At 36.3% G+C, this 13589-nt stretch overlaps 1 protein-coding gene across 2 annotated transcripts in view; it reads left to right on the top strand.

Moving 5' to 3' along the window:
* INTU (inturned planar cell polarity protein) overlaps positions 1 to 13589 on the top strand; it is a 90420-nt gene that overhangs the window by 44211 nt on the left and 32620 nt on the right. For both annotated transcript variants that reach the window (XM_086704262.1, XM_025921778.2), the window contains exons 6-7: positions 517 to 606; positions 8634 to 8711. In XM_086704262.1, the coding sequence (XP_086560388.1) occupies positions 517 to 606; positions 8634 to 8711 (168 nt within the window). The remainder of the gene's footprint in view (positions 1 to 516; positions 607 to 8633; positions 8712 to 13589) is intronic.

Here is a 13589-nt window from a genome sequence, read left to right as displayed (position 1 = left end):
CATTATCCCAAAAGTTTCCTTGAGTACATGTTTAAATCTGACTTATATTTTGGTTCTTTGTTTAAGTACATGTGCCCCATATTGAATTATCACTTGTGAGCTGGAACCATGTTGTCCTTTCTTTGTAATTTCTCTTAATAAATAGAAATTTCTCTTAATAAATAGGCAATCAGAAAAGATTTGGTAAATTAGCACAGTGATGGAAGCTTTCTTTTGGGAAAAAAATAATGTATAGTCACTTAATTTAGCAAAAGAATTTCAATACCTTTTACTGTAATGTGACTACTTTTGTTTGACCTGGAGCTTTTTATAGATATTTAAAAGAATATTTCAGAATACATTATTGTTGTTATACAATTCCTTGCCTTTTCTGTGTGACAGATAAATGCCAAGAAACTTGCTTATTAAGCATGCGGTTCTTAAATCATACCATGTGTAATCTTTTATGAGTGACTGTTTATAATTTTATGACATTTAAAGATATTCTGACTTTATTTTCACTCTATTTTTTCTTAGCTCATCCCTTCTTTTAAATGGGAAACAAATCCATGTGGCTTATTGGAAAGAATCTGACAAGTTGTTGTTAATTGGCCTGCCTGCTGAAGAGTAAGTTGAGATCTTTGTTTACCTTAAAATCTTTTCTAATATATTGCTAACAAAATCTGTTTCATTAAAAGTATGACATTTTTGTCAAAAGGCAAACTCCTTTAAACAGTCTTATGTTGGGGCACCTAGCTGGCTCAGTCTGGTTAAACCTCCAACTTCAGCTCAGGTCATGATCTCATGGTTGGTGGGTTTGAGTCCTGCATCAGGCTCTGTGCTGTCAGCTCAGAGCCTGGAACCTGCTTCAGATTCTGTGTCTCCCTCTCTCTCAGACCCTCCCCTGCTTGTGCTCTGTCTCTCTCTCTCTCTCAAAAATGAATAAACATTAAAAAAAATTTTTAATAAAAAAATAGTCTTATGTTTTAAATATCTGTTCCACTAGTGCAATAGCTACCTATGTTAATTTGATATTAAAAATATAAAAAGCGCTGGGAACACCCAGCTAGACCAATTAGTAAGAAGAAGGACTTTCAGCACACTTTCTTATGAGATGTGGCCAGTGTGAAGGTGGCTGAGAGATGACCTTCTCTGCTCAAACTTTTGACAAGATCGTGGTTTGGATTTTGTGTGTTCGGTTTTTTACTGTTGGAGATTTTGGAAAATTAAAAGTCAAGGAAAAAGGTGTTTGGCCATGATGTTGAGCACCTTTGACAAAATACAGTTGACCCTTAAACAACGTGGATTTGAATTGTGCTGATCCACTTATATGTGGGTTGTTTTCAATAAATATATTAGAAGGTTTTTTGGAGATTTGTGACAGTATGAAAAAGCTCACAGATGAACTACATAGTCTAGAAATATTGAAAATTTTGAGAAAAAGTTACATACGTCATGAATGCATAAAATATGTGTAGATACAGTCTGTTTTATCATTTACTACCATAAAATATACACAGATCTATTATTAAAAGTTAAAATTTATCAAAACTTAAACAAATACTTACATGGAGCTATTCGCAATTGAGAGAAGTGTAAACAAATGTAAAGCTGCATTATTAAATCATAACTGCATAAAATTAACCATAGCACATACTGTACTACTGGAATAATCTTATTGCTATCTCCTATTGTTGCTGTTGCAGTGACCTCAAGTGTTACCTACTTACAACCCCCCGTGACGTTAATCATCTCTGTGTGAGCAGTTTGTCTTTCCAGTAAATTGCAGTAAAAAGTGATTTCTTGCAGTTCTTGCATATTTTTCTTCGTGCAATAGTGTAAACCTTGAATAACACCGTGGGACCCATATGAAATGCCACTAGTAATGCTGGAAATGCTCCCAAGAAGCAGACAAAAGTTAGGACATTACAAGAAAAAGTTAAATTGCTTGATATGTCCTGTTGATTGAGATCTGCAGCTGCAATTGGCCACCATTTCAACATAAATAAATCCTGCATGAGGGCCATTGTAAAAAAGGAAAGGAAATTCCTGAAGCAATCACTACAGTTAGGCCAGCATGTGCAAAAACATTGCACTTTTTGTGAAAAGATCTTTTTATCTCGTATTGAAAAAGCAATTTTTATGTAGGTGCAGGATTGCTAGAAGGAAGGCATACCTATAGACTAATATGATTTAAGAAAAAGCGGTCATGATATGACAACTTAAGGCAAAGGGAAGGTTAAGGATCTAAAGCAGGAGAATTTAATGCCAGCACAAAGGATGGTCTGACTATTTTAGAAGCAGGTTTAGCTTTAAAAATGTCAAGATATCAGGAGAAGCAGATTCTGCTAAGAGACTGCAGATGACTTCCCAGATGTCATTGAAAAAATCAGTGAGGAGGAAGGATATCTGCCTCAAGGTTTTTGTTTTTTGTTTTTTAATGTTTATTTATTTTTGAGAGAGTGCAAGTGGGAGAGGGGCAGAGAGAGGGGAACAGAGGATCTGAAGCGGGTCCTGCAATGACATCAGCAAGCCCAATGTGGGGCTTGAACTCATGAACCCCAAGATCATGACCTGAGCTTAAGTCAGACACTCAACCAACTGAGCCATCCAGGTGCGCCTCAAGGTTTTTAATACAGACAAAAGTGCCCTATTCTGGGAGAAAGAAAAATGTTGCATAGGACATTAGTTAAGAAGAAAAGTGAGCACCAGAATTTAAGGTGGGAAGGAATAGGCTAACTCTGTTTTGTGAAGACACAGTCAGGTTTATGATTAGGACTGCCCTTATGTATAAAGCTGCTAAGCCCCAAACCTTGAAAGGAAAAGATAAACACCAGTTGCCAGTCTTTTGGTTGTACAACAAGAAGGCCTGGGCAATGAGAATCCTTTTTCTGGACTGGTTCTGTTGATGCTTTGCCCCTGAAGTCAGGAAGTACTTCACCAGTAAGGGACTGCCTTTGAAAGTTCTTTTGATATTGGACAATGCCCCTGGCCACCCAGAACCCCATGAGTTCAGTACCAAAGATGTCAGTCTAATTGCCCCCAAACAAAACATCTCCAATTTAACCTCTAGATCAAGGGGTCACAAGGGCCTTTAGACATCATTACACATGGTACTCTATGGAAAGGATTGTCAATGCCGTGGAGGGGGACCCCAATAGAACATCATGAAAGTCTGGAAGGACTACACCACTGAAGATGCCATTGTTGTTATAGAAAAAGCCACAAAAGGGGCGCCTGGGTGGCTCAGTCGGTTGAGCGTCCGACTTCAGCTCAGGTCATGATCTCGCAGTCCGTGAGTTCGAGCCCCGCGTCAGGCTCTGGGCTGATGGCTCAGAGCCTGGAGCCTGCTTCCGATTCTGTGGCTCCCTCTCTCTCTGCCCCTTCCCAGTTCATGCTCTGTCTCTCTCTGTCTCAAAAATAAATAAATGTTAAAAAAAAAAAAAAAATTAAAAAAAAAAAAAAAGAAAAAGCCACAAAAGTCATCAGTCCTGAAACAATAAATTCTTGCTGGAGAAAATTGTGTCCAGATGTTGTGCATGACTTCACAAGATTTATGACAGAGCCAATTAGGGAAATCATGAAAGAGATTGTGGATCTGGCAAAAAGGTGTCAGGGCAGGGAAGTAAAGGGTTTCAATATAAAGATCTTACAAAATTTCTTTTTTTTTTTTTTTTTTAATTTTTTTTTCAACGTTTTTATTTATTTTTGGGACAGAGAGAGACAGAGCATGAACGGGGGAGGGGCAGAGAGAGAGGGAGACACAGAATCGGAAACAGGCTCCAGGCTCTGAGCCATCAGCCCAGAGCCTGACGCGGGGCTCGAACTCACGGACCGCGAGATCGTGACCTGGCTGAAGTCGGATGCTTAACCGACTGCGCCACCCAGGCGCCCCTAGATCTTACAAAATTTCAAGAGCTAATAGACACCACACCTGAGGAATGAACAGAAGATGACTTAATGGAGATGTGCCATCTCCACACATGGCCACATCCAGTGCCAGCAAACAAATTGACACTAGACAATCCGGCCGTAACGTTCTAATTATTCAGGACTGCTTTTGACCTCTTTTATGACACAAACCCTTCTATGATATGGGCACTAATAATAAAGCAAATGGTGGAAGAAGTTTTGATAACATATAGGAATATTTTTAGAGAAACAAAAAAGCAGAGAAGTCAGAAAGAAATTACAATATATTTCTGTAAAGTTACACCAAGTGTGCCTGCCTCTCCCGCCTCCCCTTGCACCTTCACATCTGCTTATGCCACTCCTGAGACAGCAAGACCAACCCCTCCTCCTCCTCCTCCTTCTCCGCCTATTCAATATGAAGATGAGGAGGATGAAGACCTTTATGATGATCCACTTCCACTTAATGAATAGTAGATAATCATTATGCCATACAGTTAATAAACTTATCTGTTGTGCATTTGTGTGTCTTCGTGCAAATCAATATTTGCAAAAATCTAATAATTGTACAGCAAGAACTGTGTCATCATCATCGTTGTATAAGTATTCATCCTGTAGAACATTGCGTGCAAGATTTCTGTGGAAGGGAATAGTCTATCCTTATAGAGGCATAAGATGATTGATTTTAATATAAAATTAATAATGTGTTAGTTTTCTTACTGCTTTATAACTTTGCTTTTTGCTTTTCTGCAGCAGTGTTTCCAGTATTGTGTTATGAATATAATACAGTGTGCCCTAAAAAATTTTTAATGATTTACTCTAGTCTATAGGCTAGGCTACCATGAAGTAATACTATCAATTATACTAGGCTACCATAAAGAAATCATATTGCTCTTTCTTCATTATCAACACATAAGTTGTCTGTAAATAAATATGAATTTCTTTTTAACATCTTTTCATTTTGGGTGTCTAGTGTTAGTAATATGTGTAAATCTACAGTGTTCTGTATCGCATAAGACCGTGTTGATGTAGGTACTGACAGATGATTCATCTTGTAAACAGATGATACAAACTTATGGTATCAATTTCTCTTCTTATGATTTTCTTAATAACATTTTCTTTCCTCTAGCTTGCTTTATTGTAAGAATACAGTATATAATACATACAAGATATGTGTTAATTAACTGTTATCATAAGGCTTCCAGTCAACAGTAGGCTATTATTATTTAAGTTTTGGGGAAGTTAAAATTTATACTTGATTTTCAGTTGCCTGGGGTGTAGGGACTCCTAACCTCTGCATTGTTCAAATGTCAACTGTAATGAATATTTAACTTTAAAGTGACTTCTCTAATGGTATGTTTTATATTATTATTTTCACCTTCTTAACTTTTAATTTTAATATATATATTATTTTTATAGTTGGAGATAAGAGCTGGATTGATGTTTATGAGTAGAATGTGAACCCAGGGACTACGTTAGGTATTTTACATTCATTAATCTCATTTAATCTTCAAAATCAGCTCCAGATGTACGTCATGATCTCTGGCCCCATTTTATAAATGAGGAAAGTAAAACCAAGAGAAGATTAAATGACTTGCTAAAGATCACAAAACTAACAAGAAGCAGAATTGGAAATTGAAGGAGAGTCTTTCTGAATTATTTCTGAAACTACATTGCTTCCCTAATGTCATAAGACATTAAAAGCGGGGGGGGGGGGGGATGGGGTAGGAATATGGAGAACTGCCCCCAAGGAGAGGTTTTTAATTATTGTTAGACTAGTCTTATGTCCCTGTTCAATGATTTTTTAAAACTTGTAATTTAGATTCTTCCCTGCTTTAAAAAAAAAAAAAAATGGACAACTTCTATTAAACTATTAACACATTTTAGTTTTAACCTTTTGGTGCATAGAACTATCATATATTATCTACCAAATAGTAATCAAATATCAAAATAAATACTATATTATGTGACTGACACAACGTTAGAGAATACCAGTTTAGATAACTTTTCTTTTGGTGTTGCCTTATGCTTCCCAAGGAAGAAAAAAGTAGACCTCAAAAAAATGCATTATACAGCTACTCTAGACATGAATATGACTATTTTCTATTATTGATGATTTTATTAACAAGATTTCTTTCATTATATAACAGTGTATTAGTTATCTATTCCTAGGTAACAAATTACACCAAAATTTAGGGACTTAAAACAGCAGACATTTATTATCTCATAGGTGTCTCTGTGAGTCAGGAATTCATGAACGACTTAGCTGGGTAGTTCTGACTCAGGATCTGTCTTGAGGTTGCAGTCAAAATGTTGTCCAGGGATACAGTTATTTGAAGGCTTAACTGAAGCTAGAGCATCTGCTTCCAAGATGGCTTACACACATAGCCATTGTTGAGAGACCTTAGTTCCTTGCCAAATGGGTCTCTCCTGTAGAGCTGTTGGAATGTCCCCACATGTCAGCTGGCTTCCCCCAAAGCAAGTTATGGAGAAATAGATTTCTCCAAAACAGAGAAAGAGGGGAAGCTGACTTAGTCTTATAAATGATGCAGTCATTTCCACTATATACTATTTGTTAGGAGTAAGTTGCTAAGTCCAGCCCACACTCAAGGGAAGGGCAATTAAGCTCTACCTCTAGAGAGGAAGAGTAGTGAACAATCTGTTGACATGTTTTCATACCACAAACAGGAACTCCAAAGGAGACTATCGTGAAAAATTATCCAAATGATTGTGCTTTAAACATGTCTAATTTTGGACAAAAGGTTATATGATCTGTCATGAATGTATGATTCAAAAATTTTTTTAATTTCATTTATTTCTGTTCTAGTCTTTATTTTTTTTTCCTTCTGTTGACTCCGGGCTTTGTTCTTCTTTTTCTAGTTCCTTTAGGATGTAAGGTTAGGTTGTTATTTGATACTTTTTTAGTTATCAAAGTAGGCCTGTATTGCTATAAATTTCCCTCCTAGAACAGCCTTTGCTGCATCCCCAAGATTTTGACAATTGTGTTTTCATTTTCATTTGTCTCCATGTATTTCCTGTGTGTTTCAAAATGTTTAACTTGAAGGATAATGGTGCTGTGACATATACTACATGGTGACTCCCTTAACCAGCTATTTTTCTGACTCAAAAGAGACTATGATGAACCCTGCTAGAATACTGCCTTATGTCAATGGGTCGGATTATGAAAAAACTGAGTTGTTTTGAAAGTATGGGTTTACAAGAATTGGAGAACACTCATTATAAATTACTTTAGGATAAAATAATTATGCTTAGACTTTTATAGTGGCCCAAACAGCAAAAGAAAGAAAACAGAAAATACAATGGTAAGCTGAAGGTAGTGTAGACAGACACAGGGAAAAGGAAGGCCCTGCTAAGGAACTGAGCAGAGGCTGCTCAGCCACATTCTGATGCTATCAGCCAAATTAATTATGCAGATAGAGACAGTTTCCAGGCAAGGTTTTACCCTGAAGCCAAAAAAAAAAAAAAAAAAAAAAAAAGGCTGTCCCAGCTGAGCTGAGCTCTGAATTAAGGTTGTGCTGCATAGGGGATGCTCTAGACAATTTCCCAGTCTTTATTACTGGGTGATGGGGATAGAAAGTGTCTACCCTAAATATTAGTCATTCCTATCCTGGGGAACTTGGTTTGATAAATTAGAATGAATTTGAAGATCCCCTTTATTCTACTCTGTACCAGATTCTTTTCCTCATCCCATCTTGTTTCACATAGCCATGCAAGATAGGAATTATTATTCTACTTTGTTCAAACTGAGAAATAGAGTATGAGAGATCATGCACAAGCACCTCCTCAGTGTCAATTAATAGGTCTTTGTATCTCTAACACTGTGCATGTGGTTTGTAATGGAAGTGGCAGGCCTGGGATTTTTCTCTCATTTGTCTTAAATGCCAGTCTATGCATTTCCTTCTTTGCCACTATGCCTTTTACGAGCAAAATGAGAAAAGTGCCACCCCACAGAAGATCAGGTCAGGTGTATAATCCAGGAACATGTGTTTTCAGAGGGGAGATCATCTTCTTGTGATGGCTGCAGTGAATAGTGGGGACCCAACCAGGAAGTCATTGTGAGGTAGTAGAGAGAGTAACTTTAGAGCTAAGAAGTTGGATGTCCACAGGCAGGTTCTACTCCCTTTAAGTCCTTGTACAAGTTACTTAACTTCTTGGACCTCAGTTTACTCATTGCTATAATAGCAATAATCAGATCTACTTTGTAGAATTTTTATCAGGCTACCAAGAAAACAGTTAATTCCATTTCTTTCCTCTACTCTCTTTCCCTTCTCCCATTTGTTTAGGGGTGTCTTTTGTCACAGAAGTTGGAGGTTCGGTTGAGATCTGGGTAACACTGGAAAGTGTCAAGAATTTAGCATTTTTTTCTGAGCTCAGATACTGCACTACTTTATATGCATTAATTTAATCCTCAAAATGAACCTGAGAAGGGCTTAGTGATTATTCCCCCATTTTATACATGAGGAAACCGAACCCTAAGGAGGTATAAACAATTTCCACGTAGGTAGTGATATAAAGTCCTTATTTGACCCATGCTAGAACTCCAAGTCTAGATATCAGAGTCTTCAGTTGCTAATTCAGTGAACCATTTTACACAGCCATACTCGCAGTTGACACACAGACTTTTCACATTCCTTACATATAAAATGGAACGATGTTCTGCTTCTTTTAGATATGTATCACTTGGTTATGTTATAAATGAACAAATGTATTTTTCTTCTTTTTAGAGTTCCTCTCCCTCAGCTAAGGAGTATGATAAAAGATGTTGCCCAAACCTTAACATTTATGTATGGTTCTTTAGATAGGTAAGTATGAATTGAATCTCAAGTTTTTTGTTTGTTTGTTTGTTTAAAAAAAAAAAAAAAACTTTTAACCATAGAGAACAAACTGATGGTTATCAGAGGGAAGGGAGGTGGGAGGATGGGTAAAATAGATGACTGGGAATAAGGAGTGCACTTGCTGTGATAAGCACTGGGTGATGTAGGAAAGTGTCGTATCACTATATTGCATACCTGAAATTAATATAAAAGAGTGTTAACTATACTGGAATTAAAATAACTTAATAAAAAATAATATTAAAAATAATAAAGATACCAGTGCTCCTAAAAAAATGAACCTCAAGTTTTAAGCACAGGATTCCAAATCACCTTTTGCATTTAATACTTTTCCTTGTTTGGCAAGTTAGTTATTTGTTTTGTTTTGTTTTTTTCTTTCTTTCTCTGATTTTCTCATCTTTTATTACTGGCTTCATTTTACAGTTCTAGGCACTTTTTCACTTGATCTATTCATTGCTTTTTCATTTTTGGTCTCATGTTAGTTTAGCAAAATAAAGTAAAATAGTGATAAAACCATAATTATATTCTGACTTGATATATTTCTATAGAAGCAAATATAAGGGCATTTCTTCAAAACAAATACAAAAAGGAGTAAGAAGATTTTAAGTTGTGTTGTTCTCTCATTATAAGACCAGTGTCAAATGCACTGTCCTAAAATGTGATTCTTCTTTCTTAAACCAATTTTTAAATTAAAAAAAAAAAGCACTATTAAAATATATAAATGACACAGTAAAGATATTTAGTTTCATGTGTGTCATATGTTTCCTATACAATATGAATACAGTATATATATTCCCTTTTAAAATATGTGTGGGCTCATGTTATGCCTATTTTCCTGCTTCTTGTTTTTTTAACATTACAGTAAAATATGATGCATCTTTCTTGATCTAAAGGAGGCAATTTGAGGTAACTTCAGGATTTGAACACATGAAATTATGGATGAAAAAAAGATTTTTCTGTTTGTGGGATTTTTTCTAAGTTCCAGTACTTCAGAGAGCTAAAATGATACCTTTGCTTTCAAAGCCTTAAGAGTATATAAGTATAAAGATCCAAAACAGTTTATATGTCTTTCCAAACCACAGTGGTATTGGCTCTCTGTTTATCTCTTATGGATCTTTGTTACCACTGTTCTCAAAGCAGCCTGAAATAACTTTCTGTGACATTGGGACTGTGTAGTGTACAGAATTCTCCTCAACAAGCCTCTTAGGAGACACATCCCTCTCAAACCTAATTACTGGTGAGCCTTTTCCAAATGTGTGAACTACAAAAGGCCAAGCAGCCACCAACATTGTTTTTAACTTTTACTAATAAGGAAACTTTTAACCAATGAACAGTAAGGATATGGTTGTAAACTACTTCCTTAAATTTACACTGGGTAGCAAACCTTGCTATGTTTTACCTTAACTGAAGCTTCATGTTTTCATAAAAACAGAGATAATTAAAGATTAAATTCCTGAGATGAATTTCATAACTTAAGACAATCATTTGGGGTTGTTCTGCAAATTCCAAATGGACGAGGTTATGAGCAGAGGGACTCTTCATTTCTGTGAATTTCATTTTGAAATTTAGCTTTCTTTTACTTGGAAGTATTACCAAATTGGCAGCGAGTTTTAGTTTCTTCTTGTTCTAGTGAGAATTGGAAAGACAAACTAAGATAATGAATTGAAGATCCATTGAGTTCTTACGACCAAGAAGCAGTATGGATCCAAGATGTTGTTAATCCTTTTGTAGTAATTTTTAATAAGGTTTTTTCTAATTATGAAAGATATTAAAGGCCCATTATGAAAAATTATGAAAAGATTAAGAAGTCCAAAGAGTTAATTTTTTTATTTTTTTAAGTTGTGAGCTGTTTAGTTCCTGTGAACCACAGAAAAGTGATTATGTATTAACAAGTTTAGGGGCACCTTTGTGGCTCAGTGGGTTAAATCTCTGACTCTTGATTTCTGCTTGGGTCATGATCTCATGGTCATGAGATCAAGCCCTGCATTGGACTCCATGCTGGGTGTGGAGCCTGCTTAAGATTCTCTCTCTTCCTCTCCTTTTACCCCTCCCCTACTCATGCTCTCTCTCCAAAAAAAAAAAAAAAAAAAAGTTTAGTATTGTGATCATATTAAAGATAGATTTTCTCCACTATTCCTAGCAAAACTATCAGCAGACTCTAAACAGTCTGTCTCCAAAACATATCTCAAATCCATTCATTTCTCTCCATCCTCACTATCACCTTGTACAGCCACCACCATCTCTCACTGCTATAACAATCTCCATTCTTGCCACTTTAATAAATTTCCAGGGATATTGGCCTGTAGTTCTCTTTTTTTGCTTGGTCTCTGTCTGGTTTGGGAATCAAAGTAACACTGGCTTCATAGAATGAGTCGGGACGTTTTCCTTCCCTTTCTATTTTTTGGAGCAACTTGAGAAGGAAAGGTATTATCTCTGCTTTAGATATCTGGTAGAATTCCCCAGGGAAGCCATCTGGTCCTGGACTCTTATTTGGAAGATGTTTGATAACTGATTCAATTTCTTCACTAGTTATGGGTCTGTTAAAATTTTGTTTCTTCCCATTTGAGTTTTGCAAGTACTTGAGTTTTGGAAGTACTTCCCGTTTGAGTTTTGGAACTACAGGCCAATATCCCTGATGAATATGGATGCAAAAATTCTCAACAAGATACTAGCAAATTGAATTCAACAGCATATAAAAAGAATTATTCACCATGATCAAGTGGGATTCATTCCTGGGCTGCAGGGCTGGGTCAATATTCGCAAATCAATCAATTTGATACATCACATTAATAAAAGAAAAGATAAGAGCCATGTGATCCTGTCAATCAATGCAGAAAAAGCATTTGAAAAATTCAGCATTCTTTCTTAATGAAGACCCTCGAGAAAATCGGGATAGAAGGAACATACTTAAACATCATAAAAGCCATTTATGAAAAGCCCACAGCTAATATCATCCTCAATGGGGAAAAACTGAGAGCTTTCCCCCTGAGGTCAGGAACACAACAGGATGTCCACTCTCACCGCTGTTGTTTAACGTAGTGTTGGAAGTTCTAGCATCAGCCATCAGACAACAAAAGGAAATCAAAGGCATCATAATTGACAAAGATGAAGTCAAGCCTTTCACTTTTTGCAGATGACATGATACTATACATGGAAAACCTGATAGACTCCACCAAAAGTCTGCTAGAACTGATACATGAATTCAGCAAAGTTGTAGGATACTAAATTAATGTACAAAATCAGTTGTATTTTTATACACCAATAATGAAGCAACAGAAAGACAAATAAAGAAGCTGATCCCATTCACAATTGCACCAAGATTCATAAAATACCTAGGAACAAACCTAACCAAAGATGTAAAAGATCTGTATGCTGAAAACTAAAGAAAACGTATGAAGGAAATTGAAGAAGATACAAAGAAATGGAAAAACATTCCATGCTCATGGGTTGGAAGAATAAATATTGTTAAAATGTCAATACTCCACTATCAACAATAGCCAAAGTATGGAAAGAGCCCAAATGTCCATCGATGGATGAATGGATAAAGAAGAGGTGGTATATCTATACAATGGAGTATTACTTGGCAATGAAAAAGAATGAACCCTTGCCATTTGCAACTACGTGGATGGAACTGGAGGGCATTATGCTAAGTGAAATTAGTCAGAGAATGACAAAATTCATAGGACTTCACTCATATGAGGACTTTAAGAGACAAAACAGATGAACATAAGGGAAAGGAAACAAAAATAATATAAAAATTATAATGATAGGGAGGGGGACAAAACAAAAGAGACTCATAAATATGGAGAACAAACTGAGGGTTACTGGAGGGTTGTGGGAGAGGGGATGGGCTAAATGGGTAAGGGGCACTAAGGAATCTACTCCTGAAATCATTGTTGCACCATATGCTAACTAATTTGGATGTGAATTTTAAAAAAAATTTTTTTTAAATGTCAATACTACCCAAAGCAATCTACACATTCAATGTAATCCCCATCAAAATTGCACCAGCATTCTTCTCGAATCTAGAAACAAGCAATCCTAAAATTTGTATGGAACCACAAAAGACCCCAAATATCCAAAGTAATATTGAAGAAGAAAACCAAAGCAGGAGGCATCACCATCCCAGACTTTAGCCTTTACTACAAAGCTGTAATCATCAAGACAGTATGGTATTGGCACAAAAACAGACACATAGACCAATGGAATAGAATAGAGACTCCGGAATTGGACCCACAAAAGTATGGCCAACTAATCTTTGACAAAGCAGGAAAGAATATCCAATGGAAAAAAGACAGTCTCTTTAACAAATGGTGCTGGGAGAACTGGACAGCAACATGCGGAAGAATGAAACTAGACCACTTTCTTACACCATTCACAAAAATAAACTCAAAATGGATGAAGGACTTGAATGTGAGACAGGAAACCATCAAAACTCTAGAGGAGAAAGCAGGAAAAAACCTCTCTGACCTCAGCCGCAGCAATTTCTTACTTGACACATCTCCAAAGGCAAGGGAATTAAACGCAAAAATGAACTATTGGGACCTCTTCATGGTAAAAAGCTTCTGCACAGCAAAGGAACCAATCGACAAAAGTAAAAGGCAACTGATGGAATGGGAAAAGATATTTGCAAATGGCATATAGACAAAGAGCTAGTATCCAAAATTTATAAAGAACTCTCCAAACTGCACACCCAAAAAACAAATAATCCAGTGAAGAAATGGGCAGAAAACATGAATAGACACTTCTCTAAAGAAGACATCCAGAGGACCAACAGGACATGAAAAGATGCTCAACATCACTCCTTATCAGGGAAATATAAATCAAAACCACACTGAGATACCACCT

This window comes from Puma concolor, chromosome B1 (assembly GCF_028749965.1).
Source record: "Puma concolor isolate L17-30 chromosome B1, mPumCon1.1.hap2, whole genome shotgun sequence".
In the NCBI taxonomy this organism is placed as follows: Eukaryota; Metazoa; Chordata; class Mammalia; order Carnivora; family Felidae; genus Puma; species Puma concolor.
The sequence above is the reverse complement of the archived record's forward strand: the minus strand, read 5'-3'. Positions and strand labels throughout refer to the sequence as shown.